The sequence below is a fragment of the Mesoplodon bidens genome (genome assembly GCF_964165515.1).
Source record: "Mesoplodon bidens genome assembly, chromosome: Y".
Taxonomy (NCBI): domain Eukaryota; kingdom Metazoa; phylum Chordata; class Mammalia; order Artiodactyla; family Ziphiidae; genus Mesoplodon; species Mesoplodon bidens.
This window is the reverse complement of record NC_138180.1, coordinates 46,616,092-46,633,501: the sequence shown is the minus strand read 5'-3', so window position 1 is coordinate 46,633,501 and position 17,410 is coordinate 46,616,092. Positions and strand designations below refer to the sequence as shown.

The 17,410-nt window shown below is 39.6% G+C and overlaps 1 protein-coding gene across 1 annotated transcript in view; it reads left to right on the top strand.

Annotated features, from left to right (window-relative positions):
• LOC308609717 (protein WWC3-like) overlaps nucleotides 1–17,410 on the top strand; it is a gene marked incomplete at both ends in the record, with an annotated part of 109,169 nt that overhangs the window by 33,104 nt on the left and 58,655 nt on the right. The window contains 2 exon segments of the mRNA XM_081223428.1: nucleotides 4,684–4,815; nucleotides 4,817–4,834. Coding sequence (XP_081079554.1) covers nucleotides 4,684–4,815; nucleotides 4,817–4,834 — 150 coding nt within the window.

Genomic DNA, 17,410 nt, shown 5'->3' with positions numbered 1-17,410 from the left:
GACTCTCTGTGCTTCCTGGACTTGATTAACTATTTCCTTTCCAATATTAGGGAAGTTTTCAACTATAATTTCTCGAAATATTTTCTCAGTCCCTTTCTTTTTCTCTTCTTCTTCTGGAACCCCTATAATTCGAATGTTGGTGCCTTTAATATTTTCCCAGAGGTCTCTGAGACTGTCCTCAGTTCTTTTCATTCTTTTTTTCTTTCTTCTGGTCTGCAGTAGTTATTTCCATTATTTTGTCTTCCAGGTGACTTATCTGTTCTTCTGCCTCTGTTATTCTGCCATTGATCCCTTCTAGAGTATTTTTTATTTTATTTATTGTGTTGTTTACCTTGCTTGTTTCCTTCTTAATTCTTCTATGTCCCTTTTAAATGTTTCTTGCATTTTCTCTATTCTATTTCCAAGATTTTGGATCATCTTTACTATCATTATTCTGAATTCTTTTTCAGGTAGACTGCCTATTTCTTCTTCATTTGTTAGGTCAGGTGCGTTTTTCCCTTGCTCCTTCATCTGCTGTGTGTTTTTCTATCTTCTCATTTTGCTTTCTTACTGTGTTTGGGGTCTCCTTTTTGCAGGCTGCAGGTTCCTAGTTCCCGTTGTTTTTGCTGTCTCTCTCCAGTGGCTAAGGTTGGTTCAGTGGGTTGTGTAGGCTTCCTGGTGGAGGGGACTAGTGCCTGGGTTCTGGTGGATGTGGCTGGATCTTGTCTTTCTGGTGGGCAGGTCCACACCTAGTGGAGTGTTTTGGGGTTTCTGTGGCCTTATTATTATTTTAGGCAGCCTCTCTGCTAATCGGTCGGTTTGTTTTCCTGTCTTGCTAGTTGTTTGGCAAAAGGTGTCCAGCACTGTATCTTGCTCGTCATTGACTGAAGCTGGGTCTTGGTGTTGAGATGGAGATCTTTGGGAGATTTTCGCCGTTTGATACCACGGGGAGCTGGGAGGTCACTTGTGGACCTGTGTCCTGAAGTTGGCTCTCCCACCTCAGAGACACAGCACTGACTCTTGGCTGCAGCACCAAGAGCCTTTCATCCACATGGCTCAGAATAAAAGGGAGAAAAAATAGAAAGAAAGAAAGAGGATAGAATAACATAAAGTAAGATTAAATAAAATAAAGTTAGTAAAATAAAAAGTAATTATTAAGAAAAAAATGTTTTTAAAGTAAATAAACAAACAAACAAAAAATGGATGGATAGAACTCAAGACAAATGGTGAAAGCAAAGGTATACAGACAAAATCTCAAACAGAAGCATACACGTACATACTCACAAAAAGAGAAAAAGGGGAAAAAATAATATATATTGCTTCCATAGTTCACCTCATCAATTTGGGATGATTCGTTGTCTATTCAGGTATTCCACAGATGCAGGGTACATAAAGTTGATTGTGGAGATTTAATCCGCTGCTCCTGAGGCTGCTGGGAGAGATTGCCCTTTCTCTTCTTTGTTCGCAGAGCTCCGGGGGTTCTGCTTTGGATTTGGACCTTCTGCTGCATGTAGGTCGCCTGAGGGCATCTGTTCTTTGCTCAGACAGTACAGAGTTAAAGGAGCAGCTGATTCGGGTGCTGTGGCTCACTCTGCCGATGGGGAGGGAGGGGTAGAGATGCGAGGCGAGCCTGCGGTGGCAGAGGCCAGTGTGACGTTGCACCAGCCTGAGGTGCACCGTGCGTTCTCCCAGGGAAGTTGTTCCTGGTTCATGGGACCCTGGCAGTGGCGGGCTGCACAGGCTTCTGAGAGGGGAGGTTTGGAGAGTGACCTGTGCTTGCACACAGGCTTCTTGGTGGAAGCAGCAGCGGACTTAGCATCTCATGCCCATCTCTGGGGTCTGCGCTTTTAGCCGCGGCTTGCGCCCATCTCTGGAGCTCCTTTAAGTGGTGCTCTTAATACCCTCTCCTCGCGCACCAGGAAACAAAGAGGGAAGAAAAATCTCTGTCTCTTCGGCAGGTCCACTGTTTTTCCTGGACTCCCTCCCGGCTAGCTGTGGCGCATTAGCCCTTTCAGGCTGTGTTCATGCCGCCAGCCCCAGTCCTCTCCCTGCGCTCCGACTGAAGCCCGAGCCTCAGCTCCCAGCCCCGCCCGCCCCAGCGGCCGAGCAGACAAGCCTCTCGGGCTGGTGAGTGCCGGTCGGCACTGGTCCTCTGTGCGGGAATCTCTCCGCTTTGCCCTCCACACCCCTGTTGCTGTGCTCTCCTCCGCTACTCCGAAGCTTTCCCCCTCTGCCGCCCGCAGTCTGTGCCCACGAAGGGGCTTCCTAGTGTGTGGAAGCCTTTCCTCCTTCACAGCTCCCTCCCACTGGTGCAGGTCCCGTCCCTATTCTTTTGTCTCTGTTTCTTCTTTTGCCCTACCCAGGTACGTGGGGAGTTTCTTGCCTTTTGGGAGGTCTGAGGTCTTCTGCCAGCGTTCAGTAGGTGTTCTATAGGAGCAGTTCCACGTGTAGATGAATTTCTGATGTATCTGTGGGGAGGAAGGTGATCTTCGCGTCTTACTCTTCCGCCATCTTTCTCAACTCCCTCTACAAAGAGTTTAAAACACACGTGTAAGATATCATCAAAAAGTGTAATAAAACATGTGGACAAAATACTGCAGTAAGTCTAGAAAACAATGTGAACAAAATGAGAATACTGACAAAGAAAAATGCTGTATGCTAATCATGAACAATCGGTAAAGAAAACATAAATAAAAGAAGGTTATCCCATGCTCATGGATTTGAAGACTTATTATTATTCAAAGGATTACACTATCTATAGTAATCAATAGTTTTAGTTCAATCACTGTCAAAGCTCCAATAGTGTTTTCTTTTTCAGAAATAGAATATCTGTCCTCAAATTCATATGGAATTTCAAGGGACCCCCTAAGTAGCCAAAACATTTTGAAAAAGAAATACCAAGGTGAAAGGACTCATACTTCCTGATTTCAAAACTTAGCACAAAGCCACAATAACTAAAACTGTGTGTAACTGGCATAAGGACAAACCTATGGACAAATGGAATAGAATACAGAGTCCATATATAAGCTCTCATATATATGGTCAATTGATTTTCCACAAGGGAGTCAAGACTGTTATTCATTACTGGAAAGGACACTCTGTTCCACAAATGGTGTTGGGAAAACTGAATATTCACATGCAGGGGAATGAAGCTGGACCCTTACCTTACACTATAAAAAGGTTAAATCAGAATTGATGAAGGATGTAAATTCAGGGGCTAAGATTACAAAACTCTTTGAGGAAAACACAGAGGAAAATCTTCAGAGCCTTGGATTTGGTAGTCTTTTCTTGGATATAACACAAGAGAGCACAGAGAATAAAAAAAAATAGAAACTTTGAAGTTCAAGTAAAGTGTTACACATTAAGTGATGCCAGCAGTTAAAAGGTATCCATAAAATTAGAGAAAATATTTGCAAATCATATATTTTTTAAGTAGTGTGCACAACAAGAACAAAAAAACTCAAATTAATAAAAGAAAGGCAAACAATTCAATTGAAAGGGGGTAAAAGCTAAATAGATATTTCTCGAAAGAAGATGCACAAATGGCTAGTAAGCATATGAAAAAATGCTCAGCATCATTAATCACTGAGGAAATGCAAAGCCAACCACAGTGAAATAATATTTCCCACACAATAAGATGGTATAATTTAAAAACTGCGAATAACAAGTGGTGAGGATATGGAGAAATCGAACCCTCATGTGTGTTGCTGTTGATTATAAAACATGCAGCCATTCTGGAAAGCAGTTTGAGAATACTTCAAAAAGTACAACTTACTTTTACTGTATGATCCAGCAGTTCCACTGCCAAATTTATATATATGTAAAAGAATTTAAAACAGGTATTAATACGAGTTCATACATATTCATAGCAGCATTACTTCTCAGTAGAAAAAAGAAATAGCTTGTGCCTATCAGCCGATGAATGCATATATATTCCATTATATGTAGAATGGAATATTATTCAGACATAAAAGGAATGAAGTAGTTGGCATGCTATGTGTTTGAATCTCAGAAATGTTATTATAAATGAAAGGAGCCAGACACAAGTATGATTTTGTATGATTTCTTTTATATGAAATATTCACAATAAGTACATCATTAGAGAAAAAAAGTGATTGTCATTTGCTTAAGGACAGGGAAACAGTGATACCTCCTGTTCAAAGAGTTACAAGTTTCCTCTTGGGACGGTGGAAATGTTTTGGAACTAGATAAGAAGTGGTGGTTGTCCAACATTGTGATTGCATTGAATGCCACAGAATGGTTCAGTTTGAAAGCATTGTGTTAGGTGAATTTGAGCTCTCTAAAACATATATGAGCACAGTATGGGAATTGTTTTTAAATTCTCTGTGGTTTATCTATGAAGATTTCAAGGGGATGTTAGCATTTTTTTCTTACTAACATTACTGTTTTTCTTTAGGAAACAAAGATTTTAAAAGCTAGTTAAAATGGTACCACAATTATTTGCCATTTTAGTCACAATCCATCAGAATCACTCAATCACTGGTTTACAAAAAATTTACAAAAATTTTTTATTAAAGGTGCAAGTAGTGAGAAAATTTTCTTTTAAATCTAACGAGAATGGAGAGTGGGGTGGGCCAACTGCCTAGTGAGAGTTGGAGACCTATAACTGGAGTGAAATGACTGCTTTAAAGAGAGGGGAAGCGTTGCATCTCTCTTCAGATAGTTTGTCTTATTCTGTTACAGAGCCTGGTGAATCTTACCAAAGATTTCAAGAATTTCTCCTTTATTACTGAGTCTCTGCAGGATTTTTCTCAGAATTCGGGCTCACTTGTAGATTCTCATTTGCCTCAACAGTTCTGTGATGCTGTTTCTCAAAACAGATATCATTGGAGAGGTATGCTTGCTTAAGGGACAAGAAACAAGTGTGCTAAGAGAGAAAGACTTCTTTTGTGTTGCCATCAGCAGTTTTGTTTAATTTTCCATTTTCAGAAATATTTAATGTTTTATGCAGTTAGGTTGAAAGACAGCATATTTTTTGATTCCCTCTTGCGAAGGTTCAGTGGTATGGGATGCAGTTAAATTGTTAGCTACCTTTGTCCTTGTGACTTGGATTTTTTAAAAGAACCCTTTGCAGTGTTGAGTTTAAACACTTTTTCAACAAAACGTGACTTTCTGATATACAGATTGGCAAGCTTTTTCTGTAAAAGGATAAGACAGTGAATGTATTAGGCTTTTCAGGGATGCAGTGTCTGTCAGCTATTCAGCTCTGCCACCTAGTACACAAGGAGCCATAGGTTCTAGATGAACAAATTGGTGTGGCTATGTTCCTATCTAACTTTACTTATAAAAATAGGTGGCAGAATGGAATTTTCCCCTGGTTGCCTGAGGATTGACTCTACAACACTAGGTTCCTAAAGTCTTTGTAGCTGAGACACTCTTGGCTTCTACTTTGATACTGTTTGTCATTGTTCTAAAAGAAGTTTAGGAAATTTACCTGAATTAAAATTAATTTTGTTTGAGACTTGGTAGAATTTCAAAATGCACTTTTGATAATGTGTGATTCCTTGAGTTAGGCGAGGGTTGGGAATCAGTATTTGAAACTGGACTGTGAATATTTAAAAGCAGTACTTTTGTAATGTCATTGAGTGACATTTGCTGTTAATTTTTTACCAAATAGAAGGCCACTTGGACTGCTTCTTTTTCCTAGGACTTATTAAACAAAGATGTGTAAGTGGAAAGGTGAAGACAGAAAAAGATGAAGAGAGAATAAAGAAAATAGATTGACATAAAAGTCAGGTCTTAAAATAATTAGCTACTGCAGGGGGAAGATGGTGGAAGAGTAAGACGCGGAGATCACCTTTCTCCCCACAGATACATCAGAAATACATCTACACGTGGAACAACTCCTACAGGACACCCACTGATCGCTGGCAGAAGACCTCACACCTCCCAAAAGGCAAGAAACTCCCCACATACCTGGGTAGGGCAAAAGAAAAAAGAATAAACAGAGACAAAAGAATAGGGATGGGACCTGCACCAGTGGGAGGGAGTCGTGAAGGAGGAAAGGTTTCCACACACTAGGAGCCCGTTCGCGGGCGGAGACTGCGGGTGGCGGAGGGGGAAAGCTTCGGAGCCGCGGGGGACAATGCAGCAACAGGCGTGCGGAGGGCAAAGCGGAGAGATTCCTGCACAGATGATCGGTGCCGACCGGCACTCACCAGCCCGAGAGGCTTGTCTGCTCACCCGCCAGGGTGGGCGGGGCTGGGAGCTGAGGCTCGGGCTTCAGTCGGAGCGCAGGGAGAGGACTGGCGGCGTGAACACAACCTGAAGGGGTTCGTGCGCCACGGCTAGCCGGGAGGGAGTCCAGGAAAAGGTCTGGATCTGCCTGAGAAGCTAGAGACATTTTCTTCCCTCTTTGTTTCCTGGTGCGCGAGGAGAGGGGATTAAGAGCGCTGCTTAAAGGAGCTGCAGAGACGGGCGCGAGACACGTCTAAAAGCGCAGACCCCAGGGACTGGCTAAGACGCTAAGGCTGCTGCTGCCGCCGCCAAGAAGCCCGTGTGCGAGCACAGGGCACTCTCCACACCTTCCCTCCCGGGAGCCTGTGCAGCCCGCCACTGCCTGGGTCCCGTGATACAGGGACAAGTTCCTGGGGAGAACACACGGTGCACCTCAGGCTGCTGCAACGTCACACCAGCCTCTGCCACCGCAGGCTCGCCCCGCATCCATAACCCTCCTTCCCCGCGGCCTGAGTAAGCGAAAGCCCCTGAATGATCCCAAATTGAGGAGATAGACTTTGAGAGCAAGATATATTATTTTTTCCCCTTTCCTCTTTTTGTGAGTGTGTATGTGTATGCTTCTGGTTGAGATTTTGTCTGTATAGCTTTGCTTTCACCATTTGTCCTAGGGGTCTGCCCATCTGTTTTTTGTGTTTTCTTTTGTTTGTTTTACTTAAAAAAATTTTTTGGTAATAATTATTTTTTATTTTAATAATTCTATTTTATTTTATCTTTATTTTGTTTTATCCTATTTCTACCTTCTTTCCTTCCTTTCTTTCTCTCTCTCTCTCTCCCTCCCTCCCTCTCTCTCTCTTTTTCTTTCTTTCTTTTTATTTTTCTCCCTTTTATTCTGAGCCGTGTGGATGAAAGGCTCTTGGTGCTGCAGCCAGGAGTCAGTGCTGTGCCTCTGACATAGGAGAGCCAACTTCAGGACACTGGTCCACAAGAGACCTCCCAGCTCCACATAATATCAAACGGTGAAAATCTTCCAGAGATCTCCATCTCAACACCAGCACCCAGCTTCACTCAACGACCAGCAAGCTACAGTGCTGGACACCCTATGCCAAACAACTAGCAAGACAGGAACACAACCCCACCCATTAGCAGAGAGGCTGCCTAAAATCATAAAAAGTCCACAGACACCCCAAAACACACCACCAGACAACTTCTCCGGGAGAACGCACAGCGTGCCTCAGTCTGGTGCAACGTCACTCCGGCCTGTGCGGCTGCAGGCTCGCCCTGCACTCCGTACCCCTCCCTCCCCCGAGCCTGAGTGAGCCAGAGTCCCCGAAGCAGCTGCTCCTTTAACCCCATCCTGTCTGAGCAAAGTACAGACGCCCTCTCGCGACCTACACGCAGAGGCAGGGCCAAATCCAAAGCTGAGCCTGGGGAGCTGTGCAAACAAAGAAGAGAAAGGGACATCTCTCCCAGCAGGCTCAGAAGCAGCGGATTAAAGCTCCACAATCAACTTGATGTACCCTGCATCTGTGGAATACATGAAGCGACAAAAAATCATCCCAAATTGAGGAGGTGGACTTTGAGAGCAAGACTTAGGATTTTTCCCCCTTTTCCTCTTTTTGTGAGTGTGTATGTGTATGCTTCTGTGTGAGATTTTGTCTGTATAGCTTTGCTTCCACCATTTGACCCAGGGTTCTATCCGTTCTTTAAAAAATTTTTTTTCTTAATAATAATTTTTTATTTTAATAACTTTATGTTATTTCATCTTATTTTATTTTACTTTATTTTCTTTCTTTTTTCTTTCTTTCCTGCCTTCCTTCCTTCCCTCTCTCCCTGACTCCCTCCCTCCCTCCCTCCTTCCTTTAGACAATGAATAATCCCAAATTGAGGAGGTGGGCTTTGAGACCAAGATTTATGATTTTTCCCATTTTCCTCCTTTTGTGAGTGTGTATGTGTATGCTTCTGTGTGAGATTTTGTCTGTATAGCTTTGCTTCCACCATTTGACCCAGGGTTCTATCCATCCTTTTTAAAAAAATTTTTTTTCTTAAATATTTTTTATTTTAATAACTTTATTTTATTTTACTTTATCTTCTTTCTATCTTGCGTTTTTCCTTCCTTCCCTCCTTCCTTCCTCCCTCCCTCCCTTCTTTCTTTCTTTCTCTTTCTCTCTCTTTTTTTCTTTCTTTCTTTTTCCTTTCTTTCTACTTTTACTAATCCTTTGTTTCTACTTTTTATCCCTTTTATTTCTGAGCCGTGTGGATGAAAGGCTCTTGGTGCTGCAGCCAGGAGTCAGTGCTGTGTCTCTGAGGTGGGAGAGCCAACTTCAGGACACTGGTCCACAAGAGACTTCCCAGCTCCACATAATATCAAATGGCGAAAATCTCCCAGAGATCTCCATCTCAACACCAGCACCTAGCTTCACTCAACGACCAGCAAGCTACACTTCTGGGCACCCTATGCCAAACAACTAGCAAGACAGGAACACAACCCCACCCATTAGCAGAGAGGCTGTCTAAAATCATAATAAGTCCACAGACACCCCCAAAACACACCACCAGGCGTGGACCTGCCCACCAGAAAGACAAGATCCAGCCTCATCCACCAGAACACAGGCATTAGTCCCCTCCACCTGGAAGCCTACACAACCCAATGAACCAAGGTTAGCCACTGGGGACAGACACCAAAAACAACGGGAACTAGGAACCTGCAGCCTGCAAAAAGGAGACCCCAAACACAGTAAGATAAGCAATATGAGAAAACAAAAACACATAGCAGATGAAGGAGCAAGATAAAAACCCACCAAACCTAACAAATGAAGCAGAAATAGGCAGTCTACCTGAAAAAGAATTCAGAATAATGATAGTAAAGATGATCCAAAATCTTGGAAATAGAATAGACAAAATGCAAGAAACATTTAACAGGGACCTAGAAGAACTAAAGATGAAACAAGCAATGATGAACAACACAATAAATGAAATTAAAAATACTCTAGATGGAATCAATAGCAGAAAAACTGAGACAGAACAACGGATAAGTGACCTGGAAGATAAAATAGTGGAAATAACTACTGCAGAACAGAATAAAGAAAAAAGAATGAAAAGAACTGGGGACAGTCTCAGAGACCTCTGGGACATAAGAAAATGCAACAACATTCGAATTATAGTGGTTCCAGAAGAAGAAGAGAAAAAGAAAGGGACTGAGGAAATATCTTAAGCGATTATAGTTGAAAACTTCCCTAATATTGGAAAGAAAATATTTAATCAAGTCCAGGAAGCACAGAGAGTCCCATACAGGATAAATCCAAGGAGAAATATGCCAAGACACATATTAATCAAACTGTCAAAAATTAAATACAAAGAAAACATATTAAAAACAGCAAGGGGAAAACAACAAATAACACACAAGGGAATCCCCAAAAGGTTAACAGCTGATCTTTCAGCAGAAACTCTGCAAGCCAGAAGGGACTGGCAGGACATATTTAAAGTAATGAAGGAGAAAAACCTACAACCAAGATTACTCTACCCAGCAAGGATCTCATTCAGATTTGATGGAGAAATTAAAACCTTTACAAACAAGTAAAAGCTGAGAGAGTTCAGCACCACCAAATTTGCTTTACAACAAATGCTAAAGGAACTTCTCTAGGCAAGAAACACAAGAGGAGGAAAAGACCTACAATAATGAACCCAAAACAATTAAGAAAATGGAAATAGGAACATACATATCGATAATACCTTAAATGTAAATGGACTAAATGCTCCCACCGAAAGACACAGATTGGCTGAATGGATACAAAAACAATACCCATATATATGCTCTCTACAAGAAACCCACTTCAGACCTAGAGACACATACAGATTGAAAGTAAGGGGATGGAAAAAGATATTCCATGCAAATGGAAACCAAAAGAAAGCTGGAGTAACAATTCTCATATCAGAAAAGAATAGACCTTAAAATAAAGACTATTAGAAGAGACAAAGGAGGACACTACATAATGATCAAAGGATCGATCCAAGAAGAAGATATAACAATTGTAAATATTTATGCACCCAACATAGGAATACCTCAATACATAAGGCAAATACTAACAGCCATAAAAGGGGAAATCGACAGTAACACACTCATAGTAGGGGACTTTAACACCCCACTTTCACCAATGGACAGATCATCCAAAATGAAAATAAATAAACACAAGCTTTAAATGGTACATTAAACAAGATTGACTTAATATTTATAGGACATTCCATCCAAAAACAACAGGATACACACTTTTCTCAAGTGCTTATGGAACATTCTCCAGGATAGATCATATCTTGGGTCACAAATCAAGCCTTGGTAAATTTAAGAAAATTGAAATCGTATCAACTATCTTTTCTGACCACAATGCTATGAGACTAGATATCAATTACAGGAAAAGATCTGTAAAAAATACCAACACATGGAGGTGAAACAATACACTACTTAATAACGAAGTGATCACTGAAACAATCAAAGAGGAAATAAAAAAATACCTAGAAACAAATGACAATGGAGACACGATGAACCAAAATCTATGGGATGCAGAAAAAGCAGTTCTAAGAGGGAAGTTTATAGCAATACAATCCTACCTTAAGAAACAGGAAACAACTCGAATAAACAACACAACCTTGCACGTAAAGCAATTAGATAAAGGAGAAAAAAAACAACCCCAAAGTTAGCAGAAGGAAAGAAATTATAAAAATTGGAAATAAATGAAAAAGAAATGAAGGAAACAATAGCAGCGATCAATAAAAGTAAAAGCTGGTCTTTGAGAAGATAAACAATATTGATAAGCTATTAGCCAGACTCATCAAGAAAAAAAGGGAAAAGACTCAAACCAATAGAATTAGAAATGGAGAAGTAACAACTGACACTGCAGAAATACAAAAGATCATGAGAGATTACTACAAACAACTCTATGCCAATAAAATGGACAGCCTGGCCAAATGGACAGATTATTAGAAATTGCACATCCTGCCAAGACTGAATAAGGAAGAAATAGAAAATATGAACAGACCAATCAAAAGCACTGAAATTGAAACGGTGATTAAAAATCTTCCAACAAACAAAAGCCGAGGACCAGATGGCTTCACAGGCAAATTCTATCAAACATTTAGAGAAGAGCTAACACCTATCCTTCTCAAACTCTTCCAAAATATAGCAGAGGGAGGAACACTCCCAAACTCATTCTACGAGGCCACCATCACCTTGATACCAAAACCAGACGAGGATGTCACAAAGAAAGGAAACTACAGTCCAATACCACTGATGAACATAGATGCAAAAATCCTCAACAAAATACTAGCAAACAGAATGGAACAGCACATTAAAAGGATCATACACCATGATCAAGTGAGGTTTATTCCAGGAATGCAAGGGTTCTTCAATATATGAAAATGAAACAACGTGATACACCATATTAACAAATTGAAGGAGAAAAATCATATGATCATCTCAATAGATGCAGAGAAATCTTTTGACAAAATTCAGCATGCATTTATGATAAAAACCCTGCAGAAAGTAGGCATAGAGGGAACTTTTCTCCACATAATAAAGGCCATATATGACAAACCCACAGCAAACGTCGTGCTCAATGGTGAAAAACTGAAACCATTTCCAGTAAGATCAGGAACAAGACAAGGTTGCCCACTGTCACCACTATTATTCAACATAGTTTTGGAAGTTTTAGTGACAGCAATCAGAGAAGAAAAGGAAATAAAAAGAATCCAAAAGGAAAAGAAGAAGTAATGCTGTCAGTGTTTGCAGACAACATGATACTATACATAGAGAATCCTAAAGATGCCACAAGAAAACTATTAGAGCTAATCAATGAATTTGGTAAAGTAGCAGGATACAAAATTAATGCACAGAAATCTCTGGCATTCCTATACACTAATGATGAAAAATCTGAAAGTGAAATTAAGAAAACACTCCCATTTACCACTGCAACAGAAAGAATAAAATATCTAGGAATAAACCTACCTAAGGAGACAAAAGACCTGTATGCAGAAAATTATAAGACACTGATGAAAGATATTAAAGATGATACAAATAGATGGAGAGATATACCATGTTCTTGGATTGGAAGAATCAACACTGTGAAAATGACTCTACTACCCAAAGCAATCTACAGATTCAATGCAATCCCTATCAAACTACCACTGGCATTTTTCACAGAACTAGAACAAAAATTTCACAATTTCTATGGAAACACAAAAGACTCCGAATAGCCAAATCAATCTTGAGAATGGAAAACGGAGCTGGAGGAATCAGGCTCCTGGACTTCAGACTATACTACAAAGCTACAATAATGAAGACAGTATGATACTGGCACAGAAACAGAAAAATATATCAAAAGAACAGGATAGAAAGCCCAGAGATAAACCCACACACATAAGGTCACCTTATCTTTGATAAAAGAGGCAGGAATGTACAGTGGAGAAAGGACAGACTCTTTAATAAGTGGTTCTGGGAAAACTGTACAGGTACATGTAAAAGTATGAGATTAGATTACTCCCTAACACCATACATAAAAATAAGCCTAACATTGATTAAAGATCTAAATGTAAGGCCAGAAACTATCAAATCCTTAGAGGAAAACATAGGCAGAACACTCTATGACATAAGTCACAGCAAGATCGTTTTTGACCCACCTCCTAGAGAAAGGGAAATAAAAACAAAAACAAATGGGACCTAATGAAACTTAAAAGCTTTTGCACAGCAAAGGAAACCATAAACAAGATGAAAAGACAACAATCAGAATGGGAGAAAATATTTGCAAATGAAACAACTGAGAAAGGATTAATCTCCAAACTTTATAAGCAGCTCAGGCAGCTCAATAACAAAAAAAAAGACACAACCCAATCCAAAAGTCGGCAGAAGACCTAAATAGACATTTCTGGGAAGAAGATATACAGATTGCCAACAAACACATGGAAGAATGCTCCACATCATTAATCATTAGAGAAATGCAAATCAAAACTACAATGAGATATCCACACCAGTCAGAATGGCCATCATCAAAAAATCTAGAAACAATAAATGCTGGAGAGGGTGTGGAGAAAAGGAAACACTCTTGCACTGCTAGTGGGAATGTGAATTGGTACAGCCACTATGGAGAACAGTATGGGGGTTCCTTAAAAAACTACAAATAGAACTACCATATGAGCCAGCAATCCCATTACTGGGTTTACCCTGAGAAAACCATAATTCAAAAATTGTCATGTACCAAAATGTTCATTGCAGCTCTATTTACAATAGCCTGGAGATGGAAACAACCTAAGTGTCCATCATCGGATGAATGGATAAAGAAGATGTGGCTCCTACATACAATGGAATACTACTAAGCCATAAAAAGAAACAAACGAGCTATTTGTATTGAGGTGGATAGGCCTAGAGTCTGTCATACAGAGTGAAGTAAGTCAGAAAGAGAAAGACAAATACTGTGTGGTAACACATATATGTGGAATAAGAAAAAAAATGTCATGAAGAACCTAGGGGTAAGACAGGAATAAAGATACAGACCTACTAGAGAATGGACTTGTGGATATGGGGAGGAGGAAGGGTAAGCTGTGACAAAGCGAGAGAGAGTCATGGACATATATACACTACCAAACGTAAAATAGATAGCTAGTGGGAAGCAGCTGCATAGCACAGGGAGATCAGCTTGGTGCTTTGTGACCGCCTGGAGGGGTGGGATGGGGAAGGTGGGAGGAAGGGAGATGTAGGAGGGAGGAGCTATGGGAACATATGTATATGTATAACTGATTTGCTTTGTTGTGGGGCAGAGACTAGCACACCAATGTAAAGCAATTATCCTCCAATAAAGATTAAAAACAAAAAAGATTAAAAAAAAGAACTTAAGGGTAAGGTGGGAATAAAGACACAGACCTACTAGAGAATGGACTTGAGGATATGGGGAGGGTGAAGGGTAAGTTGTGACAAAGTGAGAGAGTGTCATGGACATATGTACACTACCAAAAATAAAATAGATAGCTAGTGGGAAGCAGCTGCATAGCACAGGGAGATCAGCTCAGTGCTTTGTGACCACCTCGAGGGATGGGATAGGGAGGGTGGGAGGGAGGGAGACGCAAGAGGGAGAATATATGGGAACATATGTATATGTATAACTGATTCACTTTGTTATAAAGCAGAAACTAACACACCATTGTAAAGCTATTATACTGCAATAAAGATGTTAAAAATTTGTTACATTGCAGGTTAGGAATTTGAGGTTCAGAGAGTTGAGGTGACTTGCCCAAGGTCACACAGCTTACACTTGTTTGATTATAAAGCTTGTGTTCTTAACAGTACCACTCATTAAATGTCCAAAATGAGAAAAAAATAATTAGCTACTATTTTAAAACTCAGCAAACATTTCCTCTTTTGGAATATAGGAAATAATGACTATTTCTTGAATTTTGTGGAGCAGCCTATTTTCAGTTTTCCCTTCATTGTTCTTAATAGTACACTTGTACATTTTCAACCACATGTATTATGTGGCTTAAGGAATATGACCACTCCCTGTAACACACAGGGAAGAATCTGTTAACTCAAAAAATAATATTTTTTTCTAAAGATTTTGGAGTGACTGAGAGAAGGAAAAATGTCTGACTCACTCAGTTTCTTTAATTAGTCATTGCTTCTTGTCATAAAGTTAGAATTAGAATGTAGGTATTTCTAACTAGCATGAGGAGAAACGGGTAAGATCAAAGGCTTTTGTAATGATTTATGTAGAATGTCCTAAACCTATTGGTGTGAAGCTTGTTACAGAGTTATAATAACAATAGCAGTAAATTATTCTTATTGATGAGACTCTGAACTGTACGGGGGCATGCAGCTTCCCATGTCTGACCTCATTTTAACCAGTTTTTCCCATCTCTGTTATGTAGTATAATGAGGAGACTACAGTGCCAGGTTACCTAAGGTCTTAAATCTGAGAGAGGCAAGTCTGGGTTCAAAATTACATCTCTGATTATTAGACTCCGGCACTGTCTAATGCATGATGTTACTATAGAGAAAAATATCAAAAAGCTGTGCCCAATATCATAAGTACATATGATATCTAAGTTAGCTCTTGCTATGTAGGGTTTTAAAACTGCAGTCAAGATGTCAGGTCAATTAGAAAGCCTCAGATTAGGTGACTAAACAAGCAAGAATATACAAGGGAGAAAAGACAGTCTCTTTAATAAGGGGTGCTAGGAAAACTGGACAGCTACATGTAGAAGAATGAAATTAGAACATTCTCTAACATCATACACAAAAATAAGCTCAAAATGGATTAGTAAGACCAGACACTATAAAACTCTTAGAGGAAAACATAGGAAGAACAGTCTTTGACATAAATCACAGCAAGATCTTTTTTTGACCTACCTCCTAGAGTAATGAAAATAAAAACAAAAATAAACAAATGGGACCTCATTAAACTGAAATGCTTCTGCCCAGCAAAGGAAACCATAAACAGAATGAAAAGACTAGGGAAAGATAGATGAGAAAAAATATTTGCAAAGCGACCAACCACGGATAAATCTCCAAAATATACAAACAGCTCATGCAGCTGAATATCAAAAAACAAACAAACAAGGCAATCAAAAAAATGGGTGGAAGATCTAAGTAGACATTTCTCCAAATAAGACATACTCATGGACAAAAGTCACATGAAAAGATGCTCAACGTCACTAATTATCGGAGAAATGCAAATCAAAGTTACAATGTGGTATCACCTCACAGCAGTCAGAATGGTCATTATCAAAAAGTCCACAAGCAATAAATTCCACTGTTGGTGGAAATGTAAATTGGTGCAGCCACTATGGAGAACAGTATGAAGCTTTCTTAAAAAGCTAAAAATAGAGCTACATATGATCCTGCTATCCCACTCCTGGGCATATATCCGGAGAAAACCATGATTCGAAAAGATACATGCACCCCAGTGTTCACTGCAGCACTATTTACAATAACCAGGACATGGAAGCAAGCTAAGTGTCCATTGACCATGGAATGGATAAAGTTGTGGTACATATATACAATGGAATACTACTCAGCCATAAAAATAATGAAATAATGCCATTTGCAGCAATATGGATGGAACTAGAGATTATCATACTAAGTGAAGTAAGTTGGACAGAGAAAGACAAATATCATATGATATTGCTTATATGTGGAATCAAAAAAAATACAAATGAACCTATATACAAAACAGAGATAGAGTCACAGATGTAGAAAACAAACTGTGGTTAGACAGGGGGAAAGGGGAGGAGGGATAAACTGGGAGATTGAGATTGACATATAGACACTATGATGTATAAAGTTGATAACTAATAAGGACCTACTCTGTAGCACAGGGAACTCTACTCAACAGTCTGTAATGACCTACATGGGAAAAGAATTTTAAAAAGCGTGGATACATGTATATGTAAAACTGATTCACTTTGCTGTACACCTGAAACTAACACAACATTGTAAATCAACTATACTCTTCAGCATGACAGTTTGTTTCACACAAATGTGCAACCTGAGAAGGCAATAGAGAAAGTCACCTAACATCATGGGAGTAACAATCCATTGTAACCTAATCACAGAAATGACTTTTCTTTACCTTTGCTCTATTCTTTTGGATGGAATCAAGTCACTGGTCCAACCTACTCTCTAGTAGAGGTGATTACACATGGGCTGAATAACAGAAGGTAAAGATTGTTGCGGGCCAACTTAGAAGTGTATCTTTTTTAGTTAATATTATGAGTCATTTTTGAGGGCAGGTGTTAGGTATATGACATGTTTTTCAAGACTAGGAATTTGTAACCAGAGACTTATAAGCAATATCAGCATAACATTGGAATTTGGAATTTGCGGTACATGATATAGGACTATATAGAACTGAGACAGGAACCATTTTGGTATTTTTTAATTGTAGGTTGCCTTGTTTTTGACTAAAACATTTTTATTTGTCTCAAAGAAGAGTGAAGCCCACAAGTTTGTAAATTACTTTTAGAAGAGATTTAAGGAGTGAGGTGTATTAATCTCACTGAAGAATCAGCTCAGTGATAAAGAGGGTGATGAAAAGACAAGTAGAGCATTTCCACTCTGGAAAGTTTCTAAAGATGTCAAACTTCATATCTAAATATGTATACTGAACAGAGTTTGTGGAAAGGGGAGCTGATAGAACTGTTTAAATATATGATTGTGACTCATTTCATTGGAGAATTTCAGTGCACCATAAGCCAC